The 18,479-nt window shown below is 44.8% G+C and overlaps 1 protein-coding gene across 1 annotated transcript in view; it reads left to right on the top strand.

Annotated features, from left to right (window-relative positions):
* The window catches only part of EMP2 (epithelial membrane protein 2), a 70,422-nt gene extending 53,692 nt beyond the window's left edge, over positions 1–16,730 (top strand). The window contains exons 3-5 of the mRNA XM_075899292.2: positions 8,966–9,056; positions 11,700–11,846; positions 13,537–16,730. Coding sequence (XP_075755407.1) covers positions 8,966–9,056; positions 11,700–11,846; positions 13,537–13,721 — 423 coding nt within the window. The 3' untranslated portion in view covers positions 13,722–16,730. The remainder of the gene's footprint in view (positions 1–8,965; positions 9,057–11,699; positions 11,847–13,536) is intronic.
* Positions 16,731–18,479: the final 1,749 nt, after the last annotated feature.

The raw sequence follows: 18,479 nt of genomic DNA, 5'->3' as shown, positions 1-18,479 counted from the left end.
GACTGTGGCCTCTCTCCACTGCCAGTTCCATCTCCCCTGGTGAGCCCCTCTGCATCCGGCCGAACTGCTAACTCCCCTACCTCCAAGCCCCCCTATTGCTAGCCCTTGCTAGCTGCAACTCCCGTTGCACTTTGGCCTCCCTGATTACATCCCTGCATATTCGTGTAAATATTTTTATACTCCTTCCTAGTCATAAGAACATAAGAACATAAGAACGGCCGTACTGGGTCAGACCAAAGGTCCATCTAGCCCAGTAGCCTGTCTGCCGACAGTGGCCAGCACCAGGTGCCCCAGAGAGGGTGGACCGAAGACAATGATCAAGTGATTTGTCTCCTGCCATCCCTCTCCAGCCTCTGACAAACAGAGGCCAAGGACACCATTTTATCCCCTGGCTAATAGCCTTTTATGGACCTAACCTCCATGAATTTATCCAGCTTCTCTTTAAACTCTATTATAGTCCTAGCCTTCATAGCCTCCTCTGGCAAGGAGTTCCACAGGTTGACTACACGCTGTGTGAAAAAGAACTTTCTTTTATTAGTTTTAAACCTGATACCCATTAATTTCATTTGGTGTCCTCTAGTTCTTCTATTATGGGAACGAATAAATAACTTTTCTTTATCAGCCCTCTCCACACCACTCATGATTTTATAGACCTCTATCATATCCCCCCTCAGTCTCCTCTTTTCTAAACTGAAAAGTCCCAGTCTCTTTAGCCTCTCCTCATATGGGACCCATTCCAAACCCCTAATCTGTCCAAGTTTCCACTTCTTGTAAACTTCCTTTTTGTTTAAACTCACCAAAGATTTCTCTTAAGCCAAGCTTGTTGCCTGTCATATTTGCAATTCTTTCTCAACATTGGGATTATTCCTGCACCTTCAATAAGTCTTCTTTAAAATACTGCCAGATCTCCTGGACTCCTTTCCTCTGCACATTAGCCTCTCATGGATGTAAACTTACTAGTTGTTATTTAGCAATTGGCTGAACAAGAAGTTGAACTGAGTGGACTTGTAGGCCCTCAAGTTTAACTTTGTTGGAATGCAGTTAAAATAACAAAAATATGTTTGTAAGTTGCATTTTCATGATAAGGAGATCGCACTACAGTACTTGTATTAGATAAATAGAAAAATAGCATTTCTTTTGTCATTTTCACAGTTCAGACATTTGCCATCAAAAATAATGTGAAGTAAGCACTATACACCTTGCATTCTGTGTTGCAATTCAATATATTTGAAAACATAGAAAAACATCCAAAATATTTAATAAATAATACCAATTGAAATTTAACAGGTTAATTAAAGCTTCAATTAATTGCAATTTTTTATAAGAGTCTCTTATATAGTCATATAATATAGGGCCCCACTAAATGTATAAGGAAAGTCTTCACTTCTGTTCATTAAAAGAATAATTGCATGAAATATTCATCTCTGAAATGCCCTGCGGCAATGTTGGCTGTCAACCTCGGCTGCTATCAGCTTCTGTTTTACAGTTCTGGTGTCTGTAGACTTATGCTATGTGCACTCCCCTATCTTACCCTCAATATACCCACCTTGCTTCACTGTTGCCTTGCAGAGAGGTACCTTGGGAGCCTCTTATGGCAAAGATGGTGTCATGGGATGAACTAGGTCCCAACATCCCGGCTGGAGGCCTTTCCACACCCTGCCCAGTGACAGGAGCTGAAGAGAGATCCACCAAGCAAAACAGAGTGGCAGCCTCTGCTGCAGCCAGTCAGGGTACAGCAAGCTGATATAAAAGAAGCTGCTGGGCCAAGGCCTGCCAGTTCCTTGCTGGAGCTCGACCCAGGCAGACTTAAAGGCTGACTGGGAGAACAGCAGCTCTCCAAGTGGGAGTTGGACTTCAGACGTGGTCAGAACCAAGTCCAGCAGCTGAAGACTAGCTGGTAAGCCAATGGCCACACTTTGCAGAACCCTGGATAGAGAGGATTTGACCATAAGGCTCAGGAGAAAGGGCTGGATGGAGCAGCTTCCCAGGGAAGTGGCCAGGGAATATGACACCCTGGAGCCCCGTACCCACAGAGGCATCTTTCTCCCTGGCCATCACCGAGTCATGTCCCAAGTGACTGAAGGGGACAGAGTCAGTTGGGTCCCACTCTGGGACCATTGGTATGCTTCTACTGTGGGAAGCCTGGACATTTCAGCAGGTTGTGCCCCATCATGGAGTGTGACTTTTTAGATTGTGGGGTTACCAAAACTTGTAGTGGTTTTGTCCTGGGGCCTGACCGGTGGCATAAGGCCTATGTGATGCCAGTCCCGGTGGGGGAGGGGCACACATGATGCTTGGACTGATAGATTCAGGGTACTCCCAAATACTGATCTGGGAGTCAGTACTGGACCTTAGCACTCTCCAATATGATTATCCCCTAAAAGCGACCTGTGCACATGGGGATGTGCACCCCTACCCCACGGTGTGGGTCCAATTGAAGGTGAAGGACTGTGAGGCAAGGGTTCGGGCGGCAAAACGCCTTCCCTGGAAGGTCATAATTGGCAGAGATTGGCGATGGTTTCCCTTGTTGTTCCTTTCACCAGACAGCTCCAGAAGAACGAGCATCTCAGATGTTAGAGGAACTATTTCCTGTAGTGAACTCAGACCTCTGGGAAGGACCTGCTTCCCCTGAGAAGGTGGGAAAATTCCGCCCGAGGCATTAGAAAGAGTGTTGAACATGGCTCCAAAGTCATCGGGCTGGGGAAACTGAGCCAGAAGAGGAATTGTCTCAGCAAAGAGATGATACCCCCTGCGTGGAAAGGGATATGCCCTTCAAACCAGGGCAACTTTTGAAAGAGAGTCCCCTCACTGAGGTAGATTTGGAAGATTTAACTAGCTCATATAATTTTGTCTGAGGACAAAAAGATGACGAAACCCTGAGAGAGGCATATTCCTGGATTGCAGTCATTGATGGGGTCATTCCTCAGGAAGCTCCAGCCTCCCAGCCTCCTGCCCTTTTAGCTCAGAAAAGACCTTCTTTATTGAGCTGACAAGGACCCAAACATGGGGGAGATCAGCTACCAAATCTTGGTGCCTTGGGAGGCCAGGAGACCAGTTCTGCATTTGGCCCATTCAATCCCCTCTGCTGGCTATCTGGGGCGGAAGAAGACCTTAGCCTGCTTATTGGCTGGATTTTTCTGGCCAAGAGGTCTATGAGGAAGCTGTGGATTTCTGTGCGTCATGTCCAGACTGTCAACTAGTAGCACTGAAGGGTTCAGGATGGGCTTCCCGGATACTTTACCCCTTGTAGATACATCCTTCGAAAGAATAGGGGTTGATATTGTGGGTTTGCTAGAGAATAGCACCTGGGGCCACCAGCATATATTGGTCATCGTAGACTACACAACACACTACCCAGAAGCAATCCCCTTGTGCTCAGTAAGGGCACAAATCGTGGCCACTGAGCTGGTACACCCCTTTTCTTGGATGGGCCTTCCTACAGAAGTCCTGATTGACCAGGAGGCACATTTTATATCACAACTGTTAAGAGGTCTGGACACTCCTAAAAGTAAAACCTCTTTGAACCTCAGTTTACCATCCTCATATGGATGACCTGGTTGAGAATTTTAATTGGACCCTAAAGAACATTCTGAAAAAATGTGTGAATACAGACCCTCATACTTGGGACCGACTACTGCCTTTTTTGATGTTTGCAGTGTAGGAGGTACCCCAAGTCTCAACATGCTCTTCTCCCTTTGAGCTGCTATATGGTCGACAATCTAGAGGGATACTGGATCTGCTCAAAGAGACCTAGGAAGAGGAAGTCCCCCCCCCCCCCCCCCCCGTCCCAGAACGTAATCCAGTACATGGAGGAGATATAGTTGTGGCTAGGCCAGGTAATCAGATTTGCTCAAGAAAATCTAGAGAGAGCCCAACAAACCCAACCTCACCATTATAACAAAAGGGGTCCAAGAAAGCTGGGAGACCAGGTCTTGCTGCTGCTACCCAGCTCCAAGAGTAAACTCTTGGCCAAATGGCAATTCTTGGCCTTATGAAGTTATATCTCAAGTGGGAGAGGTGGACTATGAAATCCGCTGTCCCAGGAAGAAAAAGGGAAAACAGATTTTTCATGTTAATCTATTAAAACCCTGAAGAGTACAGGAGGCCCTGTTCATAGACCCCTCCCCAGGAAGTACCAGAGGATTTAGGCCTGGAAGTGCAATCCCTGGCAGGCCCTCCTAATGTACCCATTGCGGACTGCCTACCTCCACAGTTGCAATGGCAAGCCAGGAACCTGTTGGAACATTTCAACGATCTCTTTTCCTCACTACCGGGTCAAACCCATCTGGTGTCACAGCAGATCTGGACAACTCAAGCTGCTAAACCTCAACACGGGACATATTCCTGAAAAGCTCTGGGGGGCCCTAGAACAGGAGGTTTGGGCCATGTTAGACTCGGGAATTACTGAAGAATCCCAAAGCCCTTGATGCAGTCCAGTGGTCCTTGTACCTATACCCAATGGCACCATCTGTTTCTGTGTCGATTTCAGAGCCACAAATGCAGTCTCCCTGTTTGACACGTACCCCGGGCCACATGTGGAAAGCATGATACATTGCAACTTTAGACTAAACTAAGGGCTATTGGCAAATACCACTTACAGAGGACTCATGAGAAGAAAGCCTTTGCCACCCCACTATGACTCTTCCAGTTTGTAACTATGCCCTTCGGACTCCATGGGGCACCAGCCACTTTCCACCATCTAATGGATCAGACGCTGCAACATTTTGGGCACTTCACAGAAGCCTATTTAGATGACGTGGTCATCTTTAGTGAAAGACTGGAGATCACACTTGACCCACATAGCAACCGTTCTGCAGGCACTGAGAGAAGCTGGGCTCAGGACAAACCCCAAGAAATGCAAATTTGGCATGCAGCAGACCTGGTATTTGGGAAATCTGGTGGAGAATGAGAAGACACACTCCCTACCAAGACAAAATTAAAGCCCTAGATAAAACCCCAGGTCCCACAACAAAAAAGCAGGTAAGGGTAAGTTATTACCATCGGTTCATTCCACATTTTGCAACTCTGGCAGCTCCATTGTCCAATCTAACCAAGGCTTCAGCAACAAATGCTGTCTATTGGACACCAGAATGCCAAAAGGCATTTCAAAGTATAAAAATATTTTAGGACAGCAACCAGTGCTTTGATGATCTGATTTCTCAACCATTCATCTTACACACGGGTGCATCTACTCTAGGTTTGGGGGCCGTGTTGTCTTAGAATTTCCAGGGAGTAGAATACCCCATCTTATATTTAAGCAAGAAGCTACACCCATGAGAAACTAGGTACTCCACCATTGAACGAGAATGTCTAGCTATTTGCTGAGCAGTGGTATCCCTGTGCTACTACCTATTGGGAGCCGTCGGAGAAGTTCAGTTGGGGCATGTCCCTCAAATCAGTAACTGCAGCTGCCCTAGAGAAGAAATCCGCATTCCCATGTTGGGACCCTGGGCAGAGCCCAGCTGTGAAGGCATATGGCTTGGCTGCAGTGCCAAATACCACCGTGTAATCCTGGGGTTTGTGTCCTTCATGTCTTGTAGCCATTTCAAAGGCGCATAGCGTAATGGGGTGGACTAGGCCCCGACATCCCTGCTGGAGGCCTTTCTGTACCCTGCACAGTGACAAGAGCAAAAGAGAGATCCTCCAAGCAGAAGAGAGTGGCAGCCTCTGCTGCAGCCAATCAGATGCTCTGCTAGTTCCTTGCTGGAGCTTGACCCAGGTAGACCTACGGGCTAACTGGGGGTACGTCTACACTACAGCGCTAGTTCGAACTAACTTAGTTCGAATTGGTTAATTCGAACTAAGCTAATTCGAACTAATGCGTCTAGAACTAAAAACTAGTTCGAATTAGCGTTTTGCTAATTCGAACTAGCAAGTCCACATTGAGTGGACTCTGAACAGGGCTTAAGGATGGCCGGAAGCAGTGCCGGCAGGGCATAAGAGGAGGACTTAGAGCGTGGAGATGCTGTCTCAGGCTAGCCGAGGGCTGCGCTTAAAGGGTCCCGACCCCCACCCCGGACACACAGTTCTAAGGGGTGCCCCGCTTGCAAAGAAGTTCTGGCTTGGAGTGCCCGGAGTGCCCACACTGGGCACATCACACCACTCGGCCATCAGCCCGGCTGCACTTGCCGCAGGCTGCCATCTGGGGAGATGGGGTAATTGGGGGGCTGCAGGAGAGCTTCCACCCCCAGAAGCCCGCAGAGCCAGCCCAGTCCTCCCCATCAGGGGCTCGTACCCCATTCGTCCCTCACCTCCTTCCACTTACCCTTCCTTAGCCCCCCTTCTTATTGATGTACAAAATAAAGATAACGTTTCTTCCAACATTGACTCTGTCTTTATTGAAAAAAACTGGGGGAGACTGGGAAAAGGAGGTGGGAGAGGGGAAGAGAAAGGCTGGGAGAAGGGAGGGCAACTAACATGATCAGGGGTTGGGAACAAGTCCCAGATGAAGAAAGGCTACAGAGACTGGGACAGTTCAGCTTAGAAAAGAGGAGACGGAGGGGGGACAGGATAGAGGTCTCTAAAAGCAGGGGTTGGGTGGAGAGGGTGCATTGAGAAAAGTTCTTCCTGAGTTCCCATAAAGAAGGACTAGAGGACACCAAAGGAAAGGAATGGGTAGCAGGCTTCATAGTAGTAAGAGAAAGTTGTTCTTGACAAAGCAAATAGTTAACCTGCGGAACTCCTTGCTGCAGGAGGCTGTGAAGGCTAGAACTAGAACAGAGTTGAAAGGGAAGTGAGATCAAGTCATGGAGGTTGGGTCCATGGAGTGGTATTAGCCAGGGGGTAGGAGTGGTGTCCCTGCCCAAAGTTTGTGGAAGGCTGGAGAGGGATGGCATGAGACAAATGTCTTGTTCACTGTCTTCGGTCCATCCCCTCCAGGGTCCCTAGGGTTGGCCGCTGTCGGCAGACAGGCTACTGGGCTACATGGACCTTTGGTCTGACCCAGGACGGCCATTGTAAGTTCAGGGCTCAGTGTCGGGGGTCTCAGTGGACCCCCTTGATTTTCATGCACACCTGCTCCTGGGTGGCCAGGCTGGCAGCTCTCCTGCCCTAGACGGCCACTTTCCTGTGCCTAGTGCGGAGATCGTGGACGAGGTCCACGATGTCCGCACTAGCCCAGGAAGGTGCCCGCCTCTTGCGGTCCAGGGCAAGCTCCCGGGAGCCACCAGCCTGGTCCCGGCAAGAGGGGGTGGGCTGGGGGGCATCGGGTGGGTGGCTCTGTGCCGTGCCAGGTGCAGGGTCTGCTAGCTGGGTGCTGGCAGGCTTGCACCTGGCACGGGCACCGTAGCCAGCCCGTGCCCCTTTAAGGGGTCCGGGGCCGGGAGGGGGGCATAGAGTTTCCCTGGTGTTGGCCAGAGTGGCCACCAGGGAAAGCTGGGGAGGGCTAGCCTCCCACTAGTTCGAACTAAAGGGCTACACAGCCCTTAGTTCGAACTAGCTAGTTCGAACTAGGCGTTAGTCCTCGTAAAATGAGGTTTACCTAGTTCGAACTAAGCGCTCCACTAGTTCGATTCAAATTCGAACTAGCGGAGCGCTAGTGTAGCACCTATTAAAGTTAGTTCGAACTAACGTCCGTTAGTTCGAACTAACTTTGTAGTGTAGACATACCCTGGGAGAACAGCAGCTCTCTGGATAGGTCTGAGTGGGAGATGGACTTCAGACCTGATCAGAACTAGAACCAGTGGGTGAAGACTAGCTGGTAAGCCAACGGCCACACTTTGCAGAAGCCTGGGCAGGGTGGACTTGACCGCAGGGCCCAAAAGAAAGGGCTGAGGAAGTGGCCCAGGGAACATGACAGCAAATAACCTCTTTGAGACTCAGCAGGTAACTGCTACTTACAGGGTCCCTGGACCAGAACCCAGTGAAGTGGGTGGGCCTGGGTCTTCCCCAACCCCCAGCAGTCACAAGAGAGAGTAAGAAGAAACTGGTCTCATGCCTCGTACCAGACACTTTCTCTCCGGCAGACAGCTGGGCAGAGAGACTACAAGGCTCTCAAGAGGTGCTCACAAGAAGGGCGGAGCCATTTACAGATGGGTAGAAAGATTTGCTCCCCAATTCTCCAAATGGAGCTCTGTTATTTTGGCAACAGTGGCAATGGAGCATAGATTAATAGTATTGCAATGGTGTTTACTACCCCACTGGATACATATACAGCAATACACTTTTCAGTGCCACTCACCTGCTGATAGGGTTTAAAGCCATAGGGAGAAATACAAAATGTTAATATGCATGGAAAAATTCTAGAAAAACAATGTAAACATGTAAATTTTCCCTAATCCTTAGGGGAACACATTTGAAATTCAGAAAATGTGAATTCTAGGAGTTGGAGCTAGGAATCTGATCTCTATTTTTCTTGAGGATAAGAGGACCTCTGACTAACAGAAAATTGGTGCATCTCCTAACATAGTAATGTACAAGTCCCACACTTAGAAGCAAGTATGTAAGTGGAGTTTTAAATCAGAATAAGCTGCAATTTTAATCAGTCTTAAAAAAATCACCTGAAACATTTGCCTAAGCTGGGAGTGGGCAACATCAGGCTCAGGGACCAGATCCCAGTCCACTAAGCATTTCTCTCCAGCTTACCCAGTGGTTAGCAGAGGTGCATACTTACAGCCGGAAGCTTGTGTTCACTGTTCCTCCCCTTGCTCTGTCCTTCAGTTGAGCTGCTCTCAGGATTCTCCTGCTAGCTGTGCAGAACAGGATGGAGGGGTAAGAGGGAATTGCTGAAGTCAGGGTGTTGTCATCTCCTGAACCCTATCTCTGCAGAGCAGGGGTGGGGGAGAGGGAGACACCCAGAGGAGCTGCTCTAGTCTGAAGCATGGATGGCAAGTGACTCCAAGGATTGCCTATCTCAAGAAGCAAAATGGTCTTGTGTAATACCATTTTAAGAAGCCATTAAAAATAAGGCCATTTATCTAACTTTCATGGTCTGAATTTTTATACATTTCCTTTATATGTTTTTCAGGCCTGGTGGGTAGGAAAAGACTTTTCCACAGATGTCTGGAAAGTCTGTGTCAACATCACCAACTGTACAGTCATTAATGAAAGCAATTCAGGTGAGTATTATTACTTACTATTATTAAGCAGTCAAACTAGAAGTTATTTTTAAGAAGTGACATGTAAGGCTATAAAATATTGGCAAGACAAAAATGCTTGTGATCATAGACAGATGGACAACACAAAGATTTTTCTAACTAAAAGTTAGTTTAATAAGCAGTTATGAGGACTATAGAGGTAGCTTATGGCCTTCATCATGGTATGGCTATGGTAAGCACCTCAAACTATTTAAACAAAACAAAACTAAAGTCCCCAAACCCTTTTCATTTCAGTTTATAGAGCTACTAGAAGATTTATCTGGCATTACTTGGGTCCTTAACTCAAATAAGGTTTTGTTTTTCTTCATTTAAATCATTGCTCTGGGCTGGGGATGGGAATGAGGGGTTCAGTATGCAGCTGATCAGAGGAGAGAGGACAACCCCAACCCTCTCTCAGCACAGCAGCTTGGGGCCAAGTGAGAAGCGCCTCTAATGGCCACTGCAACGGGCACAGCTGGGGGAGGGGTGCATGTCCTATAACTGGGGGCCAAACTCTTTGAAATATGTAGTAAAAATCTGTCCCTTTCTCCATTCCTATTCCGTGCTGGGTTAATGGGGTTATAGCTGTCCCAATCCCCATCTCTGACTCCATGATGCCCCTGTGGTCATTCTACGGTATAACTTTTCCTCCTACCAGACCCCTCCCTTTCCATTTTATGAGAAACAATACAATTCCAGGCATATCCTTTTGTCATGGCACAACAAAATCCTTACCATGTTTTATGTTATGATAAGAGGAACCTGCTTACCAAATTTGGTGGTCCTAGCTCTTACCATGTAGGAGGAAATCTTGATTGAGTCATGGATGGACAGACAGACGCACATTTCTAAAATATATAGCAAGATAATCCCGAAAATAAATCCAGCTATGAGTCAAAACAGAGGAAAATATTAACTAACCGAGTGTTTTGCACTGAGTTGAAAACTGGTAGGTCCATGGCCACTTACCTCTTCTGCTATAATCCCCTGCACTGCATTTATGAGCCATCATCCATTGGCTGAGTTTCACTGTGCTGGTAGAAGAGAGCTGGCATCGGAGGGTGTTATTTTGGAGGAAGATACAGTGCCTTTAATACCTAAAGTCTGTTCTATTGAAGGCTTTGTGTATCAAGAGTAAGGGTGTCTACACAGCAATTAGAAGTGTGAATGCAGATGCACATGAGCCAGAGTTAATCTAACTAGCTCAAACAAAATACAGGACTATGTAGCACTTTAAAGACTAACAAGATGGTTTATTAGGTGATGAGCTTTTGTGGGCCAGACCCACTTCCTCAGATTAAATAGTGGAAGAAAATTGTCACAGCCATATATACCAAAGGATACAATTAAAAAAATGAACACATATGAAAAGGACAAATCACATTTCAGAACAGAACTGGGGTGGGGTGGGGTGGGGTGGGGAGGTCTGTGAGATAATGATATTAGAGGTGATAATTGGGGAAGCTATCTTTGTAATGGGTAAGATAATTAGATCCTTTATTCAGACTCAGGTGTAAAGTGTCGATTTTTTAAAATTGTATCCTTTGGTATATATGGTTGTGACAATTTTCTTCCACTATGTGGTCTGAGGAAGTGGGTCTGGCCCACGAAAGCTCATCACCTAATAAACCATCTTGTTAGTCTTTAAAGTGCTACATTGTCCTGTATTTTGTTTCAGCTACACCAGACTAACACATCTACATTTCTATCACTATTCTAACTAGCTCAGATATCAAAGGCAATGAGCTCACTGCTTGAGTACATACCAAGGCTCCCTGCAGGCTTATACTTGGGCAGCTATTCTACACTACTGCTCATGCTGCTAGAACTTCACTGATGTTTGCACTTGAGCTAGTGAGATTAAAACTAGCTCAAGAATATTTACCTCTGCTGCACTCACACCTCTATATGCAGCATAGACATACCTCTTCAGGGCTGGCAGACACTGCATTATAGGGCTACAGTATAGAAAGCAGAAGTGATCCATCCATTCATACTGGAGTGTACTACAGTAGCCCTGCTGCTCAGTGTTGCACTGTCCACTTGTCCTTATTTTAAAAAAGGCAACTGGACAGGCATTAGCCCAGGACTTCAGGTGTTCTGTAAATAGCAGCACTGTTGGAATCCATTTTCCTGAACACTGTTGCTAACACTTCCACTGCTATATTCTCAGATTACCTCTATGTAAGAGATCACAGGCATCTGAGAGAAAGGAAGAGGTGGAATTGGGAAGGAATAGCTGAGGAAGCTCCATTTGTGAATTGTGCTTGCAGAGCTGGCATGTAGTGTTTTAAAAGCTGCCTTTAATGGAAGAGCAGTAATATATTCTAAGACCAAAAGGGTCTCAGATCATCAGTCATATATCTTGTATAGACAATAGAACTTCCCCAACATAATTCCTACAGCATATCTTTTAGAAAAGTCAGAGAGGAAGGGTGATGAAGTGGGAAGGTGGCACAGAGGCAGTGGCTTAAATGGAAAGGGGAAACTGCAAGGAGGAGGGGAGCCAGCAAATCCCATTAATAGCGTAGTACAGTTGGGAGAGTGTACGGGTTGGTGCTGGTAGTGGAAGTGTGATTGGGGAAGAAGCTACATTTATAATAAAACCTGCTTTTATTTTCACAGAATATCAGTCTGTGCAGGCTGTTCAAGCCACTATGATCCTGTCTACTATCTTTTGTTGTGTTGCATTTCTGGTTTTCATTCTTCAACTCTTCCGTCTAAAGCAAGGAGAAAGATTTGTATTAACTTCTACTATTCAGCTGCTGTCATGTGAGTAGCTCTTTGGCATGTCTCACTTCAATGAGCCTTACATTAAACGTAGGAAATAGGGCTCAGAATAGAGCAATGGTACAACACAAAGTAGAAGCAGAAAAACGTTGTACATAATTGATAAGTTTGTTCAGATGAAACAAAAGTGCAAGACTAATTCTAAAAACTGACCAGTGAGTTTATTCTCAAGCACAGGCTAAAATTTTAGTAACATTAACCAGATCATTTAAAAAGCAGATGGCATTATTCTTGCTCAGAGGCATATCATGCTAAAATTTTGAAGGAAAACCCAGATAGGTTTCTTAAATGTACTGTGGCAGGGACAGTCTCACTCGGAGTCACAGATCCCTGTTCTGCCCACGATCCCGCAGTTTAGGGACCACGGTACAAGTCTCACTTGCCTTTTCTCTCCATTTGGCAAAAGGGGTATTGAGGGCTGATGTCCCTGGCTGGTCGGGGCTGAGTAAACGGTCCTCCTCAGCCACTGGCTGAGGTTTCAGCCCACCTGAGGGGAAGGGAGCCTCCAAACACTCCCTGTCGCAGCTCCTCACCTCCCCCGTAGCCTTTAGCAGTGATGGTGATGTTCTGCTCAGCTCCTCTGAGCCTCTTTATCAGTTGTTTGTTCCTCTTTCTCCACTCTCCAAACTCCTTCTCCACTCTCCCCTCCCATCAAGCCCTTTAGCCTGCTCTGTCACAGTATTAACTTAGGAACATGGTTCAATATCTTACTTTGACAAAGTACAGGTCTAGAACTGCCCAAATGCCTGGAAACTTCCTAGTTCCCTTCAGACCAACATGGTACCTGACAGAACTGGGCAAAAAAGCTCTCTTTTTTAAATTTTAGAGTAGGTACTTAATTTTGAGAAAAAAATCCCCAGCAAATTGGGAGAGTGGGGAAGAACCCTTAGTTTTGTGACAAACATTTTAGTTAGATTTCTAGCTTGGTACTAGATTTTAAATAATATTTCAAAATAATGTTTTGATTTCATGGACTTTTAAAAAAAGCAATTAGTGAAAATAAACGCTAATTCTGAAAATATTTTGGTGTCATAGAATCTCCCTTTTTGCCAAAAATGTTTTGGTTGAAAAATATCATCTTTAGAATCATAGAACTGGAAGAGACTTCAGGAGATCATTGAGTCTAATCCCCTGCTAAAAGCAAGACCAATCATCCTACATAGGCTTTGTCAAGTTGGGACTTAACCTTTAGGGATGGAAATTCAATTACCTCCCTAGCTAACCCATTCCAGTACTTCGCCATCCTCCTAGTGATATCGTTTTTCCTAATTTCCAACCTAGACCTCCCTCCTGCATCTTGAGACCAATGCTCTTCGTTCTGTCATCTGTCACCACTGAGAACAGCCTTTCTCCATCCTCTTTGGAATCCCCTTTGAGGAAGCTAAAGGCTGCTGTCAAATCCCCTCTCCTTCTTCTCTTCTGTAGACTAAATAAGCCCAAATCTCTCAGCCTTTAATAACATGACTACTTATATCTGGCCTAAGAAAATGATTTGGAAGCCCTGAGGTACTGTAAGTGCAGATGAGTATGAAACGTAATTGTCTGCAAAGAGCAGCAACTGGAGAGAGGACAAATAGTGTGGCTAAAGAGCTACACCTAGTGTGCCAGTATAGTGGTCTTAAATCTTTTAAAGAGTGATGGACATGCCTTTAATGCTTTCTTTCTCCTCCAGGCCTCTGCGTTATGATTGCAGCCTCCATTTATACAAACAGGCATAAAGATTTGCACGAGAGTCATGGATACCCATCTGAGATTTTAAATGGCCAATATGGATATTCCTTCATCTTAGCTTGGATTGCATTTGTTTTTACTCTGATCAGTGGTGTCATGTACCTAGTTTTAAGGAAACGTAAATAAATGTCAGCAGACAGTTATTTCTGTTACTGCAGTACAGAAGCAGAATTCCAGTAACACTTTTGTATAAAACCATTTGTGTTTTTATAGTAAAGGTATTGTTTCTCTAAAAATGTACTGCATTCTTGGTATGAAAGATTATCGGAAAAAATGCAAACTTACTGGAACACTTTGCCAGCCAAGGTTATATTAGGTTTCCTATGTTTCACAACTTTAACTGGCTATCTAGGCATTAACAAGAGTTTGATCTTACCTTCTAAATGATACACACCATGCGTAGTTTAAAAGATACAGTACTTGCTTATTACATGATTAGCAATGAGCTAATTCTTAGGCTACGTCTATACTGCACTCTTCTTGTGCAAAAGCCTATGCAAATGAAGCACAGATTAGCATATTGTTGCACTTAATTTGCATAATTAATTAGGGGCCATTTTTGTGCAAGAGGCTTTTGTGCAAAAAGTAGCTGTGTAGACAGCTCCTTTTTGTGCAAAACCCCCCTCCTGCGCAAGAGCTGTTCTTCCTGAAAAAATGAAGAACGGCTGTTGTACAATAAGGGTTTTTTGTGCAAAAAGGAACCATCTACACACCTCCTTTTTACATAAAAGCCTCTTGCACAAAAACGGCCCCTAATTAATTATGCAAATGAAGTGTGCCAATATGCTAATCTGTGCTTCATTTGCATAGGCTTTTGCGCAAGAAGGGGTTTTTGTGCAAAAAGGAGCCGTCTACACAGCTCCTTTTTGCACAAAAGCCTCTTGCACAAAAACGGCCACTAATTAATTTTGCAATATGCTAATCTGCACTTCATTTGCATAGGCTTTTTTGCAAGAAGAGTGCAGTATAGACATAGCCCCAATCACGATCTATATGCTTGGGGATAAACATGGGGAAATAGGACACAGTATACTACTTAAAAATCCGTTATGGGAGTTCAAAGATATGTCCACCGTCTATCATACTAGGAATCTACATTCTTGCTATTTGACTCCCAATCCTTCTTGTATGCTGGAATATGCATTTTATTTTCATATTATCTCCAGAGTATCCTCAAGCAGCACAAGTTTCCAGGGAATTCATTGCACATTTTAGGTCTCGGATTAGTTCTGTTTGTACTAGTTGAAGATAACTTACAAACAAACTCTAAATGCTCTTAACTCTGCATTGTGTATAGTTTTACTCAAGTCTTGATTTATCTTAAAATTTGCTTGCCTCTATTTCAGGCATCTTTTTTTTTAAGCCAATATGTGCTCCACTGATAGCACACACACATTTGAATATACAGATTAGCATGAAGTATTTATTGTCCTTGTAATTTGATGCAAAGATGAATGCCATACAAAAGTATTATTCAGGACTGCCCATTAGGAAATACTGGCAAAACATATACATATGGCATTTAACGTCTATTGGAGCTGTTTAAGGAAGCCTACACACACCAGGTTGTGTTTTCCTAAGCCATTTAGCTCTGTTTACTTAAACTTCTTCAAAACAATTTAGGATTTTTTTAATATGGAAATAACTGATATACTAGGCTATTCAATTTAAATGCTCTCTACTGTAAAATGCGTTTTGCTTAATGGTGATTTTAAGGATGGCTGATTATCCTAGATATTGAATATTGTGGTTTATAGTTGTCTAGTGTAGCTTCATTGTTTAAAAGTCACATTTTATAGTTTGGCATAATCATGGCCTTCTCTATGTCTACTATAGTCTGACAAACATGAGGCCTAGAAAAGGAAAGGTTTTGAATAAGCCTGTAACTTATGTAAAAAAAAAAAATCTAAGTCATTTTAAGGAAGCTTAAGTAAACAGAGCTATATAGCTTAGGAAAACATTTGAGTTAGATCAGATGCAAAGATGCATTAGATGCAAAGTTGCATAGCTCTACTGCAGTCAGAGCTAAACTACGATCAGTTAAGTATGTGACCCACATATCTTCAGTGCAATAACAGTTGTTTGATTACATACAATGTAGAAGCATATGCAAGTTGAAGTGAAGTATCTCAAACATGGGAATGGATCTTGCTTTGTTTCCCATAATGGTAGGGTTATGTATTACTTTCAGGGAGCAGGAGAAACCTGCGGACTAGACAAAAGATAAAGGAAGAAGAAAGCTAGAGTTAAAAACAGTCATAATACTATGCTTTCTTGCCCTTGTATCAGGACACTGCTAATTTCTTATCTGCCTTAAAGTGTGTCCTAATTGTGTGCAGTTACCAACCCACATTCCTTTAATTTGTAAGAAGTTTGTCCTCAAATTATATTAAAGAAACAATTAGGTACACACAATAGAATATAAGGAAAGGGTTAAAGTAGATTTCACCTTAAGAATTTGGTATTCTAGTTTACAGTTTATGTAATGAACAGTAAAATGATCTAATGAAATTATAAAGCAAATACTTGGAACAAAACTACATAACAGACTTATAGCTAACAGTCCAATAGTTTTATAAAAGATCATATATTATAGTATAAATACTAATTGTGCTGCTTACTGGCTACTTGACCAATGATGATACTTCAGTTACCTATAGTCAATTACCTTGCCTGGGTCATTTTATAGTGTGACTATTTAAATATGTAAGATATAGCATGCATACATGTGCACAGATGTACACAAAATCATGCTTTCATAATGAAAGCCCTGCCCCCCCCTCCCCCACAACCAAATAGCATATGCTGGAAGAGTACAAACAGCTATCTATGGATGCTGTCATATTTAGTTAGATCAAGTGTGAATCTTTTGTACACTGAAAGAAAAGTTTGAACTATGTTTTGTGATAGAATATCCTAAAACCATATTTGTCCTTTTTACCTACTCTGCCTTGAAAATACTCCATTTTCTATGTTTTATATACTCTGAAATTGTACATGACAATAAAGCAGAAACTACTGTATTATAACAGCAAGTTTGATACATGGGTAGCACCTACTTACATTGCCTTAAAGTTCTGGATCCATTTAAACCTTGTATTTCTATGCAAATAAGTAAAAATTAATAGCTCTTCACTTCCACTGTGAGATCCTCATTAAGACAATATCAATGAAAATAAGCTAGTGTTCTTTATGGGGGCAGTAGCAAATAAGTATTTCGTCAGAAAAGGTAGCTTTTACATAGTTGTCTCTAGGGCTACGTCTAGACTGCATGTTTCTTTTGGAAGAAGCTTTTCCAGAAGACATCTTACGAAAAAATGTCTTCCACACTGCCAAAGCGAATCAAAAAAGTGATCTGCTTTTTTGAAAGATAGCATCCAGACTGATTGGATGCTCTCTCGCATAAAAGGCCACCCTTCAGGCAGGGCTTTAGGTCCCCAGTTGCTTCTGAGTGCTGGTGCTGGAGCCTAGCATAGACATGCGCTTAATGGGACCCCTCTGGACAGCCATTTCTCTGCTTCTGCTGCGTGCTTGCCTACCTCTTCAATGGGCAACAAAGCTTTAGCAGTGCCTTCTATACTTGCCCAGCTTTTTCAGATGCCACAGCTTTTTCCTTTGTGCCATGGAGCCAGAGCTGCTCCTGGGCACTTGATGGCCCCACACAGCTATGCTGCAGTTTCTGCAGCACTTTGTGCAGGCTGCCTTCATGGTCCTGACCAAGCTCAACCCCAAGATCATTTTGGGGACCCTCTCCCTGGATGCAGGAGCTACACCCTGGCAATCATAAACCACTGTGGAGAGGCATTTCTGCAGGCTGGACATCAGTGCTGACTGGTGGGGCCAGATGATTATGGAGCAGTGGGATGACCAGCAGAGGCTCCAATACTTCCACATGTGGAAGGCCACCTTTTTGGAGCTGTGTGCCTGGCTCACCCCTGCCCTCCAATGATATGACACCCACCTGCAGCCTGCCATTCCCCGGAGAAGTGGGTCGCAATCGCCATCTGGAATTCACCACCCCAGACAGTTACCGGTACATGGGCAACCAGTTTGGTGTGGGGAAGTCCACCATTGGGGCCCACTTCATGGCACTCACGGGCTGCAGTTACTGCATGGGGAGTGTGTGTGGGGGGCTTGAACAGGGGAGTCCTGGAAAAGGGTGACCCTCAGGAAACAGGGGTGGAGGGAAGCCCCATCCCCTGGCAGTTGTGCTGTCCCACCCTCACACAGCCCTGCTGCTGGGGGGGTGGTAACATAGGGGGTGGCTCCTGGTATGTTTGAGGGGGGAGAGGGAATGGAAGGGGGGGCAGGCACCTCCCAAGGGCTCAGGCACCCCCTCTTTCATTCTGTGTGTGTGTGTATGTGTGTGTGTATGTGTTTCCTTCTGCAGGTTGTGAGGATCATCAATTCCATCCTGCTGTGGAGGGCCATCTGTCTGGGAGACCTGGACCTGATCATGGCTGGATTTGCTGCCCTGGGGTTCCCAAACTACGGGGGAGCAATTGATGGAACCCACATCCCAATCCGCACACCACAACATGGAGTGGCCCAGTATATCAACCGCAAGGGCCATTTTTCTATGGTGCTCTATGCCCTGGTCAACCACTGTGGACAGTTCATGGACATTTTTGTCAGGTGGTCAGGCAGGGCACAAAATGCCAGGATTTTTCGGAACTCCAGCCTTTATGGGAAGCTGGAGGCAGACACATTTTTCCCCCACTGGGACTTTATGGTTGGAGATGTACAAATGCCACTATGCATCATGGGGGACGTGGCCTACATCCTGATGCCGTGGCTAATTCAGCCTTATACCAGCCATCTGGAGCCCAGCAGGGACCAATTTAATGCTCACCTGAACCAGGCCAAGATCCAGGTGGAGTGCGC

The sequence above is a fragment of the Pelodiscus sinensis genome, chromosome 15, assembly GCF_052426305.1.
Source record: "Pelodiscus sinensis isolate ZL-2025 chromosome 15, ASM5242630v1, whole genome shotgun sequence".
Lineage (NCBI taxonomy): Eukaryota > Metazoa > Chordata > Testudines > Trionychidae > Pelodiscus > Pelodiscus sinensis.
The sequence above is the reverse complement of the archived record's forward strand: the minus strand, read 5'-3'. Positions and strand labels throughout refer to the sequence as shown.